The sequence below is a fragment of the Phoca vitulina genome, unplaced genomic scaffold (assembly GCF_004348235.1).
Source record: "Phoca vitulina isolate PV1807 unplaced genomic scaffold, GSC_HSeal_1.0 scaffold2, whole genome shotgun sequence".
In the NCBI taxonomy this organism is placed as follows: Eukaryota; Metazoa; Chordata; class Mammalia; order Carnivora; family Phocidae; genus Phoca; species Phoca vitulina.
The window spans coordinates 84,188,857-84,209,893 of record NW_022589705.1 but is presented as its reverse complement, the minus strand read 5'-3'; the positions used below and the strand labels follow the sequence as shown (position 1 = coordinate 84,209,893).

Sequence of the window (21,037 nt, the reverse complement as noted above, 5' to 3'; positions counted from 1 at the left end):
CTCCCTTGCCTCTTTGTAGTCAGTCCCCAGCCCTCCCACTCCTGGCCCAAGACAACCCCTGATTTCCTGTCTGTCACTGTAGTTTTGCTTTTCTAGAATTACATATAAATTGAACAAATACGGTATATAATCATACAGAATGTAGCCTTTTTTTTTTTTAATATTTATTTATTTGACAGAGATAACGAGAGCAGGAACACAAGTAGGGGGAGTGAGAGAGGGAGAAGCAGGCTTCCTGCTGAGCAGGGAGCCCGATGTGGGGCTCGATCCCAGGACCCCAGGATCATGACATGAGCTGAAGGCAGACGCTTAACGACTGAGCCACCCAGGCGCCAGCCTTTTGTGTGTAATTTCTTTCACTTAGCAAAGTTGTTGAGATCATTTTTGTTATTGGGATATCAGTGGTTTGTTCCTTTTTGTTGTTTAGTAGTAGTCTGTTGTATGGATGTGCCATAGATTGTTTATCCATACGCTGGTACGTTGGTGGACATTTGGATTGTTTCCAGTTTTTTTGGCTATAAATGACTGGAGCTGCTATGAACATTCAGATCTTTCTTTTGGGTATATTTAGGAGTGAAATTGCTGGGTCTTACAAAGATCTTTAACTTTATAAGAAACTCCAAATTATTCTAAATTGCATTCCCACGAGCAGTGTATGAAAGTTCTAGTTGTTTCACATCCTCACCAACACTTGGTACTGCCAGTTTTTAAAAATTTAGCCATTCTAATGGGTGTATACTACATTTCATTGTAGTGGTAATTTGCATTTCCCGAATGATGGGTGGTGTGAAGCACCTTTTTGTGTACTTATTGGCCATTTGTATGTCAGTTCTTTGGTGAAAAGTCTGTTCCGATCTTTTGCCCATTATTTTAAAATCTGGTTGATCTCTTACTAAATTGTGTAAGAGTTCATTATGTTCTTTAGATCCTGGATACAATTCCTTTGTCAGTATTTATACAATTCCTTTGTAAATATTTTCCTCCAGTCCACAGCTTCCTTTTTCATTTTCTAAATGGTATCTTTCAAAGAACAAAACTTTCTGATTTTATGAAGTTCCTATTTCCTCAACTCTCTATAAGCTTTGTGCTTTTTGTATCCTGAAAAATCTTTATCTAAACTTAGATCACTAAATTTTCTCTTGTTTTCTTCCTGAAGTTTTATGGACTTAGCTCTAATGTTAGGTCTATGATTCATTTTAAATTAATTTTCATGTACAATGAGAGATGAGGGTAGGGTTCATATTTTTCCATATGGTTATCTAATTAATTATTCTGGCACCATCCTTTTTCTTCATTTGTCTTGGCACCTTTTTTGAGAATCAGTTGACCATGTGTGAGACTATTTATCGTTACTCCTTCCTCTTCATTCATTTGTCCACATGCCCCTATCATACTGTCTTGATTACTGTTGCTTTATGGTACATCTTGAAATTAGGATAGTGTAAGTTCTTCAACTTTTTTTTAAATCATTTTGGCTACTTTAGGTCTTCTATATTTCCATAAAAATTTTAGAATCAGCTTGTCAATTTCTATTAAAAAAAATACCTTCTGGGATTTTGATTGGTATTGGGATTTGAACATGGTATCTCTCTCCATTTATTTAGGTTTTCTTTAATATTTTTCAGCCATATTTTACAGTTTTCAATGTACAGGTTTTACACATCTTTTGTCAAACTATTCTTATGTATTTTAAATGTGAGTTACTCTTGAACTGGTGAGAAATCACAGGGCTTCTTAGATATTAAAGATCAACCTCTAAATCTGAGACTTTGGCCAGACCTAAGACTACAGAAGTAAATGTTACATTTTTACTTACATATTTTCATTTCCATTGTACATTTTCCTTGTAAAATTAGTTTGAATTTTTTTTTTTTTTTTTAAGATTTTCTTTATTTGACAGAGAGAGACCCAGCGAGAGAGGGAACACAAGCAGGGGGAGTGGGAGAGGGAGAAGCAGGCTTCCCGCAGAGCAGGGAGCCCGATGTAGGGCTCGATCCCAGGACCCTGAGATCATGACCTGAGACAAAGACAGATGCTTAACAACTGAGCCACCCAGGCGCCCCTAGTTTGCATTCTTAATCTTTAGGTTATACCTTCGTATTCTTTAGTGTTTGACTTAGAGGATTGGACCTGTTAGTGGTAAAAATCTTAGAGAATTCTCAGTTGTTTTTGTTGTTGTTTTTCCCCATGTAATACTAAATTAGACCCTTCCTCATCACTGATTTATCATTTGAAGTTTCAATATGTATCCATTCGTAATCTTATTAAATTCTGAATGTGGGTGATTTGAACTGATCGGTATGGGGAGCAGATGAATCAGTCACTAAGTAGTGAGAGTTCTGCCAACCCAGTATTTTTATCTAATTCAAAAGAATCATGCTGTGTTTTCTCCCAGAAATTTCATGAAATTAGAAAATTGACTAGCCTTCAAAAATTTCTCTACACAGAAAAATTTTCAGTAGATTCAAAGAAATAAGATCATTTTGGGAATCCTTCCAGGCCAAATGCTGACTTCTTTACTATATGGATCCTCTTAGGCCAGTCTTTATAATCCCAGATTGTTTTTTGTTTTTTTTTTTTTTTAAAGATTTTATTTATTTATTTGACAGCGAGAGACACAGCGAGAGAGGGGACACAAGCTGGGGGAGTGGGAGAGGGAGAAGCAGGCTTCCTGCAGAGCAAGGAGCCCGATGCGGGGCTCGATCCCAGGACCCTGGGATCATGACCTGAGCCGAAGGCAGATGCTTAACAACGGAGCCACCCAGGCGCCCCCCCAGATTGTTTTTATCTAGTTTGACCAACTTTAGTTTTGGAAGTCTTCCTCATCTTTCAGGCCTGTAAGTTTAAGAAATAAAAACTGATTTTGTTCTTAGGTAAAGAAGATGTGATTAGGATGGTGAATCTGATATTCTACCAAATCTGTAATGCATTCAAAAGCCAAACATAGATCTGAATTTCTTGAATCCTCTTTCTTTGAGAGATCCCATCCCCCACCCTCTTGGATAGTCTGGACTGAGGGGTTGGGTGTGGGACTATGAGGAGAAAACTCAATCTAGGGAAGAAGAAACTGCCCTAATCTCACTGCCCAGAGGTGGCCATTAGGGACATTTAAGCATTTTTTCTTTTTTCTCTAGTTTCCTGGGATAGCTGTAACTGAATACTGAGTGCTGGTTTTTTAATTTCTGCCTTAGAATATTGACTGTTTTCCACAAACTGTTGTTTTTCAGTCTTAATCTTACAGAACTCAGGATGTATGGCATTAAGTTAAGAAAATGGATGGACTTTTCTCTCCTCTTTAGGATGACGACTTTGAGTTTACTGGCAGCCACCTGACGGTGAGGAATGGCTACTCCTGTGTCCCTGTGGCTTTAGCGGAAGGCCTGGACATTAAACTGAACACAGCGGTGCGGCAGGTTCGCTACACGGCTTCGGGTACGTCCCTGCTTCACTGGGGAGATAAGTCTCTTACTCTGAAACACGGTACTGATCTTTTGTTGAGTTTGATCTACAGAAAAAAATGTTAGGTACATTTCCTGCTAAAATGTCATATCATATAAACTATGAACCCTAATTTTAAAAATCTGCATTGACAAAAGGATTGAGCCTCTAGAGCCTTTGGGCATTCTAATCCATCATTGTGTAAACCGGAAAATTGAGGCAAGTTTCCAATTTGTACTTGAATTACTTTGTTAACAACTGCCAGTGAGCTTGGACCTAATTTTTGCTGAGTGTATTTTTTTTTTTTTTTTAAGATTCATTTATTTGAGAGAGAGAAAGCAAGAGAGAGTGAGCATGAGCAGGGGCGGGGGGAGAGGAGAGGAAGAAGCAGACTCCTTGCTGAGCAGGGAGCCCTACATGGGGCTGGATCCCAGGACCCCAGGATCATGACCTGAGCCGAAGGCAGTCGCTTAACCGACTGAGCCACCCAGGCGCCCCACTGAGTATATTCTTAAAAGACCAGGATTTTGGCCTCTGGGCACAGTGGGACCCACACTCCTTGTATTTTACCATCTGTGTCTTGCTCTTTGGATCCATTCTAGCCTTTCCTGTTCAGGTGGGCTAACTGCTCGGTGTGGTTTCTGATACTGGGAGCAGTATCAGACTTCAAAGATGGAATTGCCCTGATTCCCACAGGCAGAAGGCTCAGTGCTCACTGTTGCTGGTTTCAGGGCACATTTAATGTAGAGTACAGAGAACCCGCTGTCCACCCACCTTTGGAATTAATAGTCTAGAACTCTTGATGATAGCTAGTCCCCCCCCCCCGCCCCTCCCCCCAGGGCCCTCATGACAAGTGGAGATATGGCAATCAACCTTGCTTGCCCTTCATGGCTGCTTTTCCGGAATTGCCGAGATTACTGCAGATACTCTTTTTTTACAACCCCTGAAACCGTTTTCCATTTGATTTCCCCTTCATTTGCAGCTTCTAGTTGATGTTGAGACCTGTGGCCTTTAAATAGCCATTTGCAGGCAGGTGAAGAAAGTGAGAAAGTGGACATGAACTGAGTTCTCATACCAATTTTGAGCTGTTTATGTATTTTCTGAAATTCTATAAATAGGTACTTATTGAAGGAAAAAAACACAAATGAGGAAGAATAACAGTAACCTCTTTTCAGTGCCTATTCTGTGGTCCACTCTGAGCTTTATTCAGACTCTGGCAAACTAGGCGTCACAGTGCCTTCTCCAGAACAGCACGCTCTGCACCCCAGTGGCATCCCGTAGATCTGCACCATGGTCTCCTGGGGTCGTTCCTCTCCTGGTCCTTAGTAAGCACCTAACCACCGTGGAGAGGCACTGCTTTTGTTGTTACAGACCTTTATTCTTCACTTTGGTCTAAATTTACTAAACCCTTGGTAAATAATAAGGCTCTTGGATTAGCCCAGAAGATCACCAGTGTATCAGGAAGGTAAGACAAGTACATGGTGGTGAAGAGCCCAGACTCTGAAGTGGACTATTAGCATTTGAATAGGCAGTTAGGACCCGTGCGGCCTTGTCTGAAGTTACTTCGCCGCCACCTTGGTTTTCTTCTATTAAAAAGTGAAGAGAACAGACTCCATACACTTACGGTAAGAATTAACTGAGATAGTGTGTAGATTCTACCATGCACTGAATGTTCAGTACCATCCTTATCGCCAGTAAGGTCTTTTCCCTCTGACATCTCTAGGATGTGAGGTGATCGCTGTGAATACCCGCTCCACAAGCCAGACCTTTATTTATAAGTGTGATGCAGTTCTCTGTACCCTCCCCTTGGGTGTGCTGAAGCAGCAGCCCCCAGCTGTTCAGTTCGTGCCGCCTCTTCCTGAGTGGAAAACATCTGCAGTCCAAAGGATGGGATTTGGCAACCTTAACAAGGTAACTTGCCCTGGGCATCTCTCTACATACCTGTTGTGCAGTCAGAGAAGATAGGGGTTTACATTTTTGTATATTTTGCTATGCTCTCAGCTCTGTGAGATCAGGGTGAGAGGCCTGTCAGTTCATTCAGTTCAGTGCCTAATTATATGTATATGAGGACCAAGTCTTCTGGGACCTAAGCCCAGAAAAACACAGACAACTCTAAATGTTGTTTTAAGTAATACATTCATGCTAGGGATTTCTAGGCTTATATTGAGAGGAGATCAGAAGAAACTTCAGTAAGGTCTGAGAAGTCTTTCTGTTGAGGCACAGCTGTGCTTAAAGCCGTGTTCTCTGAGCCCTGCCATCAGTTCCTGGGCTCCCTTTTTTTTTTTACCACAGGTAGTACTGTGTTTTGACCGTGTGTTCTGGGATCCAAGCGTCAATTTGTTCGGGCATGTTGGCAGTACGACGGCCAGCAGGGGTGAGCTCTTCCTCTTCTGGAACCTCTATAAAGGTAACTGCTTCCTGGTTTTAATCTTTTTCATATCCTTACAGGAATAGAGAATTAGGAATATTCTGGGTTTTCTCAAATATGTATGTCTTGATTTTTCATTAATTCAACCAACAATTCCAGAAATTCCTGGTAGGTGCTGGGGATACGGGAAAAAAAATTACCCGCCGTCAAGGAGTTCATATCCTAGTGGGAAATACATTAAGTAGGTGAGCTCTCTAGGAACAGGGCCATAAGTAGAGGGTCAGAGTGAAAGCCCAGGGCGCTGCAAAAGAGAACATAAAAAGAAGAATCAACCCAGGCAGGAGGCACAGAACCAGGGAAGTTTCCCATAAGGGGAAACTTGTATTCCTTATTCTCAGACTTTTGTATCTGACTGGCCCCTGAATCTTTGATCACATCCTTCAGAATGTATCGAACTCCTACCTCCTATTTTAATTTCTTCTGTAATTGAATTGCTCTTCTCTGTGGTGCTTAAAATGTTGATATGTGTGTGTGTGTGTGTGTGTGTGTGTGTAAATCTCATGTCTTCTACTTCAGGGCCTCTGCATGTACTGTGTGGTCTGGGCCTGGGGAGCTTTTTTCTTCTCTTCCTTCCCAGTATGGCATACTCTGCTCAGCCTTTCTGGTCTTGACCTAACTGCCACTGTTTCAAAGCAGCTTTTAGGACACACATACTTCCACTGCCTCAAATCTAAATTAAGTCCCTGTATTCTCTCCTCCGTATCCTTTGTTTTTCTTCATTGCTTTTATCAGTTCATAATTATAGCTACGTGATACTTACCTACTGACCCATGGAGTTATATAGTCTAGTATAGAGCTTTATATCGCAGCAGCTCATACTGTGCCTGTTACACAAGTGTCTTGCCTAATAGTCACCAAATGGGTGAGTGAAGGTGGTGATGGGCTTGGAGGGACCTGGAATAGTTAAAAGGATGTAGCTCTTGCCATGGAGCAAACTGTCTAAGGTGGTCAGGGCTAAGGATCCTATGCCTAAATATAGGAATGCCTGTTGGTTTTCTTAGCAAGGTCTGAAGTTACTTCATCTTCAAGACTTCTGTATGCTGCAGAATTGTAAGGGCCAAGTACCTGAGTCACACGTTACTGCGAGAGTTTGCCAGCTGCCTTCTAAGGGATAGATTTGGAGTTGCAGTTTCAGAAACGTAATGTCTCTAGCGCAAGTGTTGCATGTCTGTCTATTGGTCATCAGATTTCAGAGTGCCCAGAATAATGTGGGGCCTGATAAAGAAGTTCTTGAGAGAAGTCTGTAGGAAAACCCTGGACTGTTCTTCCTGTTTCTCTAGCTCCAATACTGTTGGCACTAGTGGCAGGGGAAGCTGCCGGCATCATGGAAAACATAAGTGATGATGTGATTGTCGGCCGATGCCTGGCCATCCTCAAAGGGATTTTTGGCAGCAGTGCGGTGCCCCAGGTAAGTAGGTGGGTAGGGGCAAGTGGGGATCAAGGTTCACCCTAGGGCAGGGTTTGACACAGCTCATTACATTGGGCAGCACAGTTTCAGCCAGAATTAAGAGGTGTGCTGGGTTTCCATGAAAGCCAGTGTTTGGAGTCTGTGTTTAAGTGTGGGATTCAGGAAAGCCGCGCCCCCACCCCCCTGCCCAGCACACAGGCTGGGGGATTGAGAAGGCTATTTGCTGCATATCCCTGCTGGTCTCATCCATCGTATCTGTGTTGCGGAGTCCTCCCACTCCTGCCTTTTAGACAGAGTGGTCAGACTCCCTCATGGAAGAATCGCTTGGTACTTTGTTCTTTAGGCCCACTGAAAGAAACCCTTTAGATCCTTATGATTCCTTTTAAAGAAGGTATATTAATGCTTCATGTGAATTAATGAGAGAATAAAGGTTAAGTCCTGGGTGGATCTATAGATTTCCTAGGCAGGGCAACGTGGAAGCTTCCCTGGAAGCCATTTGTTGTGTGTTTTAAAGCAGAAGCATTCATCACTTGACTAACTCATGTCTCTTGCCTCTTTACTGCTCTGTTGTATCCCCACCCACCACAGCTTTTCTACCTTTCAGAGAGGACTGGTTTGTCCTCTGCCCTATAGTAACTTCTGCTCATGCTTTTTCCTTTAGCCCAAGGAGACTGTGGTATCTCGCTGGCGTGCTGATCCCTGGGCCCGGGGCTCCTATTCATATGTAGCTGCAGGATCATCTGGAAATGACTATGATTTAATGGCTCAGCCAATCACTCCTGGCCCCTCAATTCCAGGTGCTCCACAGGTGAGAAACTGGCAAACTACCTGGGCTTATTTGGGAAAAGGCCATATCCCAGGCTTTCAGGGTAAACACCACGCCACAGTTTTGGGTTTGTTTTTTTTGCCGGGGGGTGGTTAGATTTTAGTTGTTCTGTCCTTGGACCCTTCCAAATAACCAAGAGCAGAGTAAAAGGGAGGAACAGTATTATTTGTATCTGATTTCTCGGATTCTGGTTCTGTAAATCTAGGCAGTCCATATTCGGAATGGTAAACCAATTACTTTTTCCTTATTCAAACTTTTTCCCCTAAAAAACGAAAAACATTTTTAGTTGCACCCCATTTTGTAATGGCTCATGGGATGTCAGTCACTAGGGGTCTCCAGGACATGCCCGTCCTTATCTAGATGATGCCAGACCCTGCTCCAGAGCTCAGGACCCTGTGAACCGGCTCGAGCTGAGAAGCAAAGGTGTTCCTAAGTAAGAACAAATGCTGGATTCTTTGTGGTACAGAGTAGTCAGGAACCCCTCTGCCCCAGGAGGTACTATAGAAGGTAAAGGAAGCCCTAGAACCAGTTATCCCCCAGCATTCAATGATAAATAAGAACAGATGCAGTTATGCATCACCCTAGGACTAAGGCTGGCTTGGCTGAGTTTTATTGTCGCATTTCTACTTTGGTCATTTCTGGGAGAATGCCCACTGATGAGGGAGATCCTTTTTGGTAGAATGATGGTCTGTGATTGGCAGGGCAGCCTTCAAAGGCCAATAAGAATTTGGCAGTTCAAACACAACAAAAATAAAAGTTACTATGTGCAACCTGCTGATTCTTCTCTCAATTTTTTTTCCCCTGAAATAGCCAATTCCACGACTCTTCTTTGCTGGAGAACATACAATCCGTAACTACCCAGCCACTGTCCATGGCGCTCTGCTGAGTGGGCTGCGAGAAGCAGGAAGGATTGCAGACCAGTTCCTGGGGGCCATGTACACCCTGCCTCGCCAGGCCACACCAGGTGTCCCTGCACAGCAGTCCCCGAGCATGTGAGACTGATGGGTTCTGAGGGAAGCAATGTGCAAGTCTTTTGCTGTATAAGCAGAGCTCTTATAGCAATACTGGATCTCACTGAGAAACTCACTCTGGCATCTGGGCTCCAATCAGCTGTTGGAACTCATGCTGCCAGGTGGCCTCCTTTGAGGGACTTAGCGCTAGAGAGGCAGTTGTCCGTTAGTGCGGAAGTCGGTGTTCTTCCTAAAGACTGAGGTAAGCAAGCCTCGTGAGAGGACATCTTAGTCTCTTGGTGTGTGGTTTTTTATATTTTAAAAATAAAGCTTCATATAAAATTCTTTGTTGTTGTTTCCCCTTTAGATTTATATTAACAGGTTGCTCTGCCTTTGGAAATGCCAGTTTTATCCATGTTTAAATAAGGAGGATGTTTATATAAAGGCAAAAAGCGGTTTGGTCTGAAGATAGGGTTGAGGGGAACTCCACAGAAGCAATGGGCTACCTGATCGGTGGGACTAGAGCGTTCCCCATTGGGACTGTGGGGTGACTGTATGCCAAGAGGGTGAAGCTGCAGGTCAAGCATATGGATGTTAGAGGTGACTTGGAATTTTTAAGATAAAACAAGGCACAGAGTTTGGGTGGGTCTCTGGCAGACCATTCAGGCTTTACTCCCCAGGTTCCCTCCATGGGTATGTGCTAACTTTCCACTTTTGTCCAACTCGTGGTATAAAAGTTTTAGGAAGTGTTACATAAGGAGATGCTCAAGGGTTTAGTGACTTATCTATTGTTACTTTTATTGCTGCTAACAGATTACTGCAGCAGGCTCTGAGGGAAGATTCCATTTCCTTGCATTTTTAGCTTCTAGTGGCTGTATTTCTTGGCTTGTGGCCCCTTCCTCCACCTTCAGAGCTCATTACTCCAATCTCTGCTTTTCTTGTTCTGTAGTCCTGTCTTCCTCATACAAGGATACTTGTGATTTCATTTAAGGCCCACCCAGATCATCTCCCCATTTCAAAATCCTTACTCATGTCTGCGAAGTCCCTTTTGCCATATAAGGTAAAAACATTTTTACAAGAAGGGAACAGTAACTGTTCCTTCTCAAGGGCTCCTAACAGACAATGTTACTATAAATGCACGTACATAATCTGTTTGCTTTTACTCGTGTTAGTCAGTTCTTCCCTATAATTAGCCTAAATGAGGTTTATTCTTAGTAAGATTTGAGGGACGTTAAATTGGTGGGCTAACGATAAGATGATGGAGATGGAGAGGGCTTTCCCCTAGTCTTCGAGTAACAGCAATGGGGGAAAGCTGCACACCAGGAGTGAGGGGTATAAAGGTAAGAACAGCATGCGGTGGAAAGTATACAGACTTTGGACGGTGACCTGTATTTGAATCGCAGTTCTGCCATTCACATTGTTACCTCAGGTGGGTGATCCGGTGTTAGGTGTTTTAAAACATCTGTTTTTTAAATAAATGGCATAGGCACCTTGAGACAGATCACTGTTTCGTGTGTGACAACAGACAAGTCTAAAACTAAGAATCCTAGCAGCTGTTTCATTGCTACATTTAAGTCACGTGGGTGCTAGGCGTGTCCTTTTCCAAGCCCCAGCATGTTTCCAGTCCTTACAGCATCACTAATTAGTTGGTTATTTTAAATAAAATACAGTGAGCTACACGAGCTGTGCCGGTGCACAGACAACAGCTATACTCAGATGACAACAAAAATGGCATCAGTGACTCACACACAGCGCACGTGGAAACTAGGGAGCTTTATTGGTTACATATCGTGCTGCAGAGCCAACAGACAGCATTCGAGCCAGAGGATACATGCAGACAGGCAGCTTCCACTACACACATGCACCCAAGGAGCCCCGAGTCACTGCTCGTGGCTTCGCCCTGGTTTCCAGCAACAGGGTCCGGCCTCCTTGGTCCCATGCTTGGAGCAGGACTGTAGAAGCTGCTACACCTAGACTCCAAGGGGCAGGGGTGAGACCAGAGCACCTGCGTGAACGAGCAGAGGTGGACTGACAGAGACCGAGGCCCCCCAGCAAAGGGGCCTCTGATGCATTAACAGTTTTTTGAGGGCTACTTCCCCAGCCCTCCCAATCTCTAAAATACAAAAAAATAGACTTTATTCTCTTAAAAATACATTCCATTCAGTACATGTTCTGAGCCGTGAAGCAGCAGGAAAATAGGGCCCCTTTCCTATGATCTTGGGTGTGAGGCTTTGAGGAGAACCCTGTGCCCCACCCGGGGTAGTCAAAAGATAATCCCTAAAAGCAGCTCTTCCAAAGCAGTCTTGTAACAACAAACCCCACCTCAACAGATACGACTAGGGACCCAGCGGCTGGGTCCCCATTCCTTTACTGGGAAGGGGTAGCACTTGGCACGAACCCACTACACGTAAAGCACTAAAACTGCCCCAGAATGCCAGGTCCAAGCTCAAGAGAGACCCTCCCCACACCCACTGAGGGGGGAGGATGAATGTGCTTGCCTGTGATGGAGGCTGGAGTCCTGGGCCCCACTGCAGGTCCCTTCAGCCCGTGTGCTTTCATTGCCAAGTAAAAGAAAACAGCCAGGGCTTCTTTGCCCGCTGCCCCTTGCAGCTTTCTTGGGGTGGGGGGGTGTTGAGTACCAGAGTGGTGAGGGACCGGCCTCTGGCATTCAGCCCTCGCATACTTGCTCCCCGGGCTCCCCGGGCACCCTCCCACAGCCAGCCACCTGCCAGCGAGCGGGAGCTGGAGCCGCGGTGCGGCGGAGGCTTGTCCTAACAGCGGGTCTGTTGGCTGGGGCGGTGGGGGTAGCTGGTCGATTGGACAGCTGTTTCATTACCAGGTCTCCCCTTTTTGTGGAAGTTTCCCCCAGAACCCTAACGGTGAGGTCCAGATGGTCACACACACAGGCCGCTTTTCAGAAAGGTGCCTTCAAACTTCGGAATTTGCGAGCCAGCCTTGCCAGCCATTTGAAACCCAGAGGAACTGAGCCTCCAGCCTTCATTTGCTATTACAAATGGTATCTTATGCAATGCTGAGGACATTTAAAAATAAAATCTATTTTGCAGTGGTTCTAGAAAGTATGCCGATTAAGGAAACACAGTATTTATCCTGAAATAATGGTTACAATCGAACCCTATTGCACTCAGAGTTTAAGATCGCAGCCCCCAGCAAGAGGGCACCACCACTGTCCCTCCTCCACAGACCTTTTGGGCAGTGGCAGGTGTCGGTGCTGCTGCAATGTGGAAAGATCCAGACTTTGGCACCAGGAGCTACAGCACCAGAATCCAGGGCTCCAACGCCCAAAGACATGAATTATTGGCAAAATCTTTGTAGGCATGGCTTGGCACCCTTTTGTTTCCACCAGCAGAGAAGAGCCACAGACTTAGTTTCCTGTAACCTCAGTTGACCACCACAGAGGTCCGTTTTCCTTTGGACTCTCAAGGTTGCCAACCAGTGAAGAAGAAGGGCAGGGAGGCTACAGGTGAGAGGTGCAGCCTTGGGCCAGCCAGTTTCTGGGCAGTGACCCAGGGGAAGCAGCAGGAAGAGATTTTGAAACAACGTCTTAAACTGAGCCTCTGAGGCAGCATTGTAAGGAAAGAGAGGCTAGACAGCAATGCCCTTAGACTGGCAACACTCCAGAAAATGGAAGTCGGCACAAAACTGTCCTGTCCCTGAAAGGATCCAGGGTCGCCAAGTCTGATGGCAGACACGGGCGCCATGAGCGCTGGTTCCCATACTGAGTACAGACAGGGAAGACCAGTCACAAGGCACAGCAACACAAGATGGCCAACTGGTGTCCCGAAAGCCAGGGGACGCTGTGTGCCAAGTGGGCAAGGCTGGCGCCAGAAGGGCTACAGAAGCCAGCTGACCTAATCCCTCCTCTCACAGACTAGAAAAACGAGGCCAACCGAGCTTCGCGGAGTTCATCCTCATGATGTTAAAACGTGGAAAAAATAAGGTCCAGAAAAACAAGGCAGGGGGGTAACCTCTTCCCCGAACCATCTGGATACTACCTTCCAAAAGCATCAGCCCCCACAGGACAGTATAACCAGAATCCTCGCAGAATGCCAGATCTGGGACCCTTAGAGACCATTTCAAAGAATTCATTTTATAGATAAGGGAACTGAGGCCCCAAGAGGACAGCGACTTGGCCAAAGTCACACAGCAAAGCCATGAAGAAAATTCAGCTTTCCTGACCCCTAGTTACGCTCTCTTTCACTATGAAGGAACAGTGTCTGCACCATTACAAGCCTCTGAAAAGGGATCCCTTCTTTGAACTGAGTGTTCTACAAAAAGCAGTGCCAAGAATATATGGTTCTTTGTAACCGTGCCCCCTCCCACCCCCGTGACTGGTACAAGGAAACTAATCAATTTTTATTTATGCGGCTTCCTGAAAGGTTTGCTGCATTTTGCATTTGTACAAACCTGGGGCCTCGGTAGGCATTTATTACCTTTCCTCCAGTGAAGTCCTCCTCATGATAGTTCGCAGACACCGAGGGCCCACCTCTGGAGGAACGCGCCAGCTTGGTAAAGTGCCATACCTCCTCCGTGGGGGGAAGGAAGAGGGACAAAGTCCATGCCTTTCACGGAAGTATTGCTCTGTGCAGTGACTGGGGAAATGCTTCTTTCTGCCCATTTTCCCCCTTGCTGGGCACTTGCTAGAAGGCAGAGCACGCTGGGCCAGGCCCAGTTTAGTCCGGGAGAATTCCAAAGGCTGGAAACAATGGAGTCGGCCTGAAGTCTCCAGCCGAGGGAGAGGAGCGGGCAGGCCCAGCAGCATTTTTGGTGCCCAGGAAAGGAGATGCGTGAGGCTTGTGCGCTTCCAGGTGCCTTTGGAAGGTGAGCCGAGAGCCGGGGGGGGGGGGGGGGAATGACATCAGTCCAGTAGGTGGGTACCCGTGTGCTCTGCCCCCAGGAAACCATCATTAGCCAGGGGGCCACGTCAGAGAAGCTTAAGCCTAAAGGTTGGTCCCACAGTTCCCCAGAGGCAGCACAGACCTGCTGCTGCCCAAGTCTGAGGGATGCCCCCAGGTGGCGTGGACGGCTGCTGGGTCTCAGCGGGTACTTAGGCCCCTAGAGCAAACAAGGAGTGAACTGGAAGAAACTAAGCGCTGAAGGGGCGCCCTCTGACCCACCAAGGAGCAGAGAAGGGCTTTCGGCTGCTGCTGTGTGATGAGGATACAAGGGGTTTCTATAGCTTTCTCCATTTGGGGGCCAGAGGGGCCATCTGACCTGGGGAAAGGGACAAGGAGAGAGGACTCATGCATCGGGGAAGGCTGGGCCTGGGTGACTTATGTCCAGCTTGTAGTTTCTGATCCCCTCTAGCCAACTGGCAAAATGACCTGAGCCACAGCCTGGTCTGCCGTCTCTCCCAGCCAAGGCCTGGCGTCCAGCCTGGTTAACTGGCCTGGCATCCTTCATAGGGCAGGAAGGCAGGAGAGCGGAGAAGCGGGAGCAGAGGAGACGGCAGACCTCACCCAGCAGGCTCAGTTGTCCTCGGCGCAGGGCCTGGCTGGCCGTAACCGCTCCTCGGCCCGGGCTCGCCCCGGCTCTGACGGCCCCGGCTTCGCAGGCAGCTCACACCGCTCCAGGGAGTTGTGCGGTCGCCTGTGGACACCGAGTGCACAGTCGTCCCCTTCCTCCTGTGCCAGAAAGGACATAAGTGAGCTGTGGAGGACAACAGCGAGGGACAAGACACGCTCACTCCCTACCCCAGGGGTCCTCTCCAGCCTGGCAGAGGGAGGTACAGTGTAGACAGACCAGAGCACAATGGCAGAGATTTGCTTTGGTCTGCGGACAGGCCAATTTAAACGTTCCTTAGAAACTAGGATAGACTACACCCCCAAGCTGCTGGGGCTCGTAGGGCAGGACAGGGCCTGGAATGGGGGCACGGGGCCAGCCCCATAAGCAGGTGCCCGGCAGTCCTTGCATTCTGCATGCTTCTTGGGGTGAGCCATTTCCCTGCTTGGGGAGCAAGGAAGTATCCTGAAAAGGAAGCCGGACCAGGCTTTTCCTACTTCCCACTTACAAACTACTAAAAAGCCAGGTCCCTTCCCTTTCAGGTCCTATACCTATCCCACTTCCTCTCTCTCCTATCCAAAGCTTCAGGGACCTAAACACCCCCCCTCCCCTTCACTCCTCTTCTACCAGAATTCTGCCTTTTCCATGTTCTCATTGGTCCTTCGAGCAAATGCAGATCAAAGAACACAAGTATGAGTGAGGAAGTCAGGCTGGCAGGATAGAAAGTGCTGGATTCAGAAACAGGAATCTTAGATTCAAATCTTAGCTCCTCCAGTAATTCCCTCGGATGGCCTTAGGTAAGGCACTTTGTGTCGCTGACCCTCCGTTTCTAGATCTAAAAAATGGGGATAATACCTGCCCGCGGGGCTCTTGGAGAGACTGAGGTGGTAGGGAAGTGCCTTGTCAGATGCTGAGTACCCTGTGAGGACTTACAGGACATTTCAAGTTAATGCACCGTCACCTGCCTTTTAAAAAGAAGGAAACAATGTCTAAGTCCAAAATGTCCTGCATCCTCGTAGGCTCCGTATCTAAAAGACACTCCCAGAGGCTTCCCCTTCACGTCCCTGACGCTCTGACCTTCAAATGAGGAGGTGGTTATGGGTTTATCGACCCTGTAGTGAGCCTCCTCCAGCCCTGCCCGCACACAGAAGATGCGATGACTCAGACAGCCGTCTGGGGCAAGAGGAGAGTGACACGTGGGCACAAAGCATATCAGGGAGGCCCAGGCTAAGCCCTCGCTCTCATTCCCCACATGCCAGCAGCCGGCTGAGCCCTGCTGTGGGGACCCTTTCCCGGGCTCTCCTCTCTGGGCACGGCTTCTTGTGCTTCTAGGTGCTGCTCTGGGGGTGCTTTAAGGGGACTTCCTTTGGCACTCTGGCAAACCCAGAGAATGGAGGCCAGATCTCTCTCCTTTTCGTGTGGCCTTCATATACAGAAGAGACAAAACCGGGAAAAGGGTTCTGGAAAGTCATGCTGCCCTCTGCCAAAATACCTTCTTCAACATCCTTCATTCTTCTTCAAGGCCAAACCCACATGATTTTCAGCAGTTCTCTGGGCAACCCAGTTCTACCCAGTATTTCCCAGCCCCATCATCCTGAGTCACGCTGGCCAGAGAAAAGGCAAGTGGAAGGAGGGGAGGGAGAGAGGCAGGGGTGGGGGAGAGGGAGAGGGAGAGCAGGGGGCTCACCGCGCCTGCCGAGTGGTTCCAGGCTGCCGCGGTGGCGGCGTCTCCGGCCCGATGCCGACGAGTGAGCACCTCGGACACGGTGAGGCTGCTGTGGCTCCTTCTGGAGACCAGCTCAGGGGCGTCCCCTGAACTTCCTGCCCTTTGAGTGCCCTGCTCGCACAGGTACAACCTGGGCTGCCCGAGGTCTGAACAGTCTGTGGCGGCCCTCTGGGTGTAGGCGTTGGGAGCTTCCACGTTTCTGCCTCCTCGAGCTGGGGGGTCTTCTAAAGAGTTCAAGTCTCGCCGACTCTTCCAGGCGTTGCGCAAGGTAACATGCCTGGCGTCTGCAGAGCCCGCTTCTGAAGGGGCCCCATGGCCTTTCCACCTGATTGTCTCCGCTGGGGGCGCGTGGCTGTTCCTCTCCACGGGCTCTGAGGGCTTGATGATAATGCTGCTCCGAGAGACCACTGTTTCTGGCCTGTTCTTCAGGGGCCCATCTCCCGTTCTTTCAGCTTCCGGGAGCTGCAGGGCGATGTCATGTTTGTGAATGGAGAGCTCCAAGGGGGCGCTGACGTGGTTGCTACCTGACGGGAGCTCTGCTGGCCCAAGCTGGATGTTGCTGGTGGACGTGTGCCTCTCCCGCGGGGCATCACCTGGGGCGGACCGAGGGCTGGGGCTGTCGGAGGGGTAGATGGTTATGCTGCTTGTCACCTTGTTTGGCCCTGGTCTGGAGGTGGATTTCTGCTTCTCCGTGGTGGCCTCGGTTCCAGATCCTCCCATGATTTTTTTCACATCCTTATCAATGATGACAGGTTTGATGATGGCCCTGGACCGCAAGGCCTCTCTGGGGCTGAAGGGCCGCTGGCTTGTCGCCCCAGCACCGTTGGCATCTGGGAACTCCACAGCATTGGCGGAGGCTCGGACAGGTTTCACAGATTCATTTTCTGTCCCAACATCTTTATCAGTCTCAAACAGGGAGGTTCTAAGTCCCCCTCGGGATTTGGCTTTTTCCCGAGAGTTGGGTTGGTGTTTGGGCTCTGGCTCCGGAGTGACGGTTGTGGTTACCAACTTGGCAGTCACGAGAGAGGTTACGTCCACATCGTCATCTGAGTCTGGCTTCTCTCTGCCACTGGATTTGATGACTCGGCACCTCAGGGCCTCGTGCGGACTGCTGTCCTCCATCACAGCAGCTATGGGTTGATCGATGCCTTCTTTATTTGGGGTTGAAAAGCCCTGAAGGATGTTCTCTTGGCTTCTGGAGCTATAAGGATACTTTGATAAAAGTGGAGGCTTGGAATTTGGGGAACCGGTATCAGCCTCCTGGCCACTGGCAGCCTTTTTGCCCTTGCAGAGCCCTTCTGAGGAAGATCTTCGAGATGAGGCCAGGGACCCAATCCCCTTAGGACTGCCACAGTCTGCAGCCTGATTTAACGGACTTCCACTGCCGGGTACCTGCCCCCTCTTGCCAAAGAGGGCCTCCATGGAGGTGTCAGAAGCCTTGTCAGCTCTACCCAGTATGTCACTGGGAACAGATCCATGGGTGGTATTGTCACTAAATGTTCGTGTTGTCTTCTCCACTTTTCCCTTCAACCCACTCTCGGTACCTGGCTTGGGAGTACCCTTCCAAGCTTTACTGTGCTCCTGAGCAGCTGGGGGGTAGCGGCTGAGCACTGAAGGCTGCTCCCGGGGCCTCCTCCCTTCACTCTGAGAAGAGCCCGATGCATACCGATCTTCAGCTCTCCTTGTCTCCTGAGTCCCACTGTCTGCAGCCGCCCCGACGTTGGAGGCTTTGGCTGCCCTCCTATTAGTGAAACTGGGAGAGGAGACCTGCCTGTTGCCCAGAGAATAGTTTTCACTGTTGAGCACAAACTCCCTGTTTCGATGCCTCTCCCGCTTATGCTGAGGGGACAGTTCCCGGGGCGTGTGCCTGGACACAGGAGCCTCACTCCCATGGCCTCTGAACTTAGTCCTCTCGTGCCTACCTTTGCTGGACAGGAAGGCCTCGTCCCCTGCCACCTCCCCATTCTCTAACTCTTTCTGTTTCTTGATTTGTAGCTTTATCTCCTCCAGCTGGCTGGCTAAGAGTTTGTTTTTATTTTGTTCACTTAGGTAATTATCCTGAAGATCATTATTTTTGGCCCTCATTTTCTTAAGTTCTTCTTCCAAAAATTCAAAATGTTTGATTTGTGTCTTAAGTTTCTCAATCTCTTGGTTAAGGTCTTTAACTTTATTGTCTTCCTGATTTCGGTTCTTTTCATTTTCGGATTTGTTTCTTGTCTCGTTCTCTACCTGCTTTAGATAATCCAGAGTGCCCTTCCTTCTTGATTCTTTGCATGGCAGTGTGTTGGAGATCCCGTCCTCAATCCGTAGGTCATTCCTTTCCAGAAGATTAGAAGCATTCCTTGTATAATCTCGGTTCATTTTTTTGTTCTGCTCCAGTTTCTGAGTGAGCTCTTTTATCAGTTTCTCATTTTCTTTCTCCTTTTCATTCAAGTATTTTCTCTCACTTACAAAGCTCAGAGTTAACGATTTCAGCTTTTCTAACTCTGACACTAAACTCTGCTCAGTTTTATCCAGGCGGTCCTCGGAAGATTCCAGTTCTTTCACTTTGACCCTGAGCATTTCCAGCTCAGAGGAGATCTTCTTTGTCAGGTTTCTCTCCTCATTCAGACTCAGACAGAGTTGGGTACAATCATTCTTACTCCTGCCAAAGGCCTCCTCCAGCTTCTCCAGTTCAGCCATTCGTTTCTGAAGCCGCTCAATCTCTGATTTCAGCTCCCGGGTGAGGTTTTCTTCCTCTTCAAGCTTCTCCTTCATCAGCTGACACAGGTCCTCCGCTCTCTTAATTTCCTCATCTTTGCCTTCGATTCTCAGCACTCGCTGGCGCAGCACTTCAATCTCCGCCAGCATGCTGGAGTTGCTGCCTTCTGCCTGAATCACCTTGTCCTGGAGATCCAGGAGCTCATCCTCTGCTTTCTGGAGGTTTTTTGTGGCTTCCTCCAACTCATCGAGACGGCGGCTTAGACTCTGTAACTTAAACCGCAGGTGGCGGCTGGAGGCGGTATCCTTGTAGTTTGTAAATTCAGCCATGTCTACTGCCAGCCGGTGTGGGCTCCTAGAGGCATCCAGTTCCGCTCGAGGGGATGAGAAATGGTTACCTTTCTCTTGGCATCCACAATCTTCTTTGGCAGCTGGAGACCATTATCAGTCTATAGAAGGAAAGCAGAAAGCATGTCAGGCAGCAAATCTGACATCTGTACTTCAGCTCTCAGTTGTTTTAATTCTTGTGCCTACAACATAGCAGGTGCTCAAATGTGTTGAATGAAATGAATTTTATTTATTTATTTATTTATTTTTAAAGATTTTATTTATTTATTTGACAGAGAGACACACAGCGAGAGAGGGAACACAAGCAGGGGGAGTGGGAGAGAGAGAAGCAGGCTTCCCGCGGAGCAGGGAGCCCGATGCGGGGCTCAATCCCAGGACCCTGGGATCATGACCTGTGCTGAAGGCAGATGCCCAACGACTGAGCCACCCAGGCGACCCGAATGAAATGAATTTTAATAATCCTGCAGGAAAACACTGGTGCTTTATACTGAGGTGATTATCTAGTTTCATCCTAATGAAGAATTCTACAGTGGCCACATGGCAAAAATACACAGAGGAATGCCTCATTTCTCATCTTCACCATGTGCCACCTACATAATCTCAGCAGTGTCCTTACGTTTCTGCAAATCATTAAGTAAACAGCTTCAGTTCTACTGAGTTGTAAAATGGGTATAATGATCCCTACCATATCTCTCCCCATTATTGTTCTGAGATAATGCAGATTGGTAACAAAGCAGTAAATAATCGTAAGATTATTAAGAGCTCTGACAGCTTCAGGGAAAGAAACAGATCAGTGAAAAAGAAAATCACCTCACTGGCATTAGGGAGATAATAGGACCTAGGCTCCATGAGGGGAGAAAGAAAGGGTCATACCCCTAGAGAATTTATAATTTTGGGCGTGCCTTCACTTGAGTTCTGAGTTCAAGTTTACACTGCCTTGAGTGGTCTGGTATCAACCTGTCCTCACTGAGAATCTAACCTAAAATGGTCTCAGCCTGGTAAAATCCCTGGGAAACCTACCAGAGGTAAACAAAAAATACTCTGGAGAGATACACTCTCTACCCAGGTCACACAAGAGTCCCACAGATAAAGTCCTGCTGAACCTTGGGTTTACAATTCTAAATTACAAAACACATAAGGAGGGGCGCCTGGGTGGCTCAGTTAGTTAAGCATCTGCCTTCGGCTCAGGTCATGATCCCAGCCCCTGGGATCAAGCCCCGCATCAGGCTCCCTGCTCAGTGGGGAGCCTGCTTCTCTCTCTCCGTCTGCCTGCCACTCACACTCTGTCTCTCTTTCAAATAAACAAAATCTTAAAAAATAAAATAAAATAAGGACCACTCTTTTACTATGACTGAACAAAGGATACTTATACAAATAAGAACCAAGTTCATAAGATAGAGACTGTAAATTAAGCACATTCCAATGTTTAAAGTCGTAAAAGAAGGATATATGATTAAGTTACTCTTAACAAGTTCTAAACTTAGTTATAATTACTCTGTCCTCTTGCCTCAAACTACAACTTTTTAAGAACACTTGAATTCTGATTTCTTTATGACTTACATGTTATTACCCAGCATTTTAGTTGAGATAAAAAGATGGTATCAACTAAGATCAGACGATTTTAAAATTAACCAAAAAGAATCACTAGAAATGGAAAGAAAAATGGCAAATTAGATGCAAATGAAGAGAGTCC

The 21,037-nt window shown here is 47.2% G+C and overlaps 2 protein-coding genes across 14 annotated transcripts in view; one reads left to right on the top strand and one right to left on the bottom strand.

Annotated features, from left to right (window-relative positions):
- KDM1A (lysine demethylase 1A) overlaps positions 1–9,394 on the top strand; it is a 61,904-nt gene extending 52,510 nt beyond the window's left edge. For all 4 annotated transcript variants that reach the window (XM_032391624.1, XM_032391614.1, XM_032391605.1 and 1 more), the window contains 6 exons: positions 3,300–3,432; positions 5,162–5,349; positions 5,731–5,845; positions 7,147–7,274; positions 7,936–8,082; positions 8,911–9,394. In XM_032391624.1, the coding sequence (XP_032247515.1) occupies positions 3,300–3,432; positions 5,162–5,349; positions 5,731–5,845; positions 7,147–7,274; positions 7,936–8,082; positions 8,911–9,096 (897 nt within the window). In that variant the 3' untranslated portion in view covers positions 9,097–9,394. The remainder of the gene's footprint in view (positions 1–3,299; positions 3,433–5,161; positions 5,350–5,730; positions 5,846–7,146; positions 7,275–7,935; positions 8,083–8,910) is intronic.
- LUZP1 (leucine zipper protein 1) overlaps positions 5,855–21,037 on the bottom strand; it is a 105,181-nt gene continuing 89,998 nt past the window's right edge. For 9 of the 10 annotated variants that reach the window (XM_032391538.1, XM_032391556.1, XM_032391521.1 and 6 more), the window contains 2 exons: positions 16,258–19,445; positions 9,482–14,692 (listed from right to left, as the gene is read on the bottom strand). In XM_032391538.1, coding sequence (XP_032247429.1) covers positions 14,537–14,692; positions 16,258–19,326 — 3,225 coding nt within the window. In that variant the 5' untranslated portion in view covers positions 19,327–19,445 and the 3' untranslated portion in view covers positions 9,482–14,536. Of the gene's footprint in view, positions 6,108–9,481; positions 14,693–16,257; positions 19,446–21,037 lie in introns of those variants that run through there. The other variant, XR_004297811.1, reaches the window with a different exon arrangement.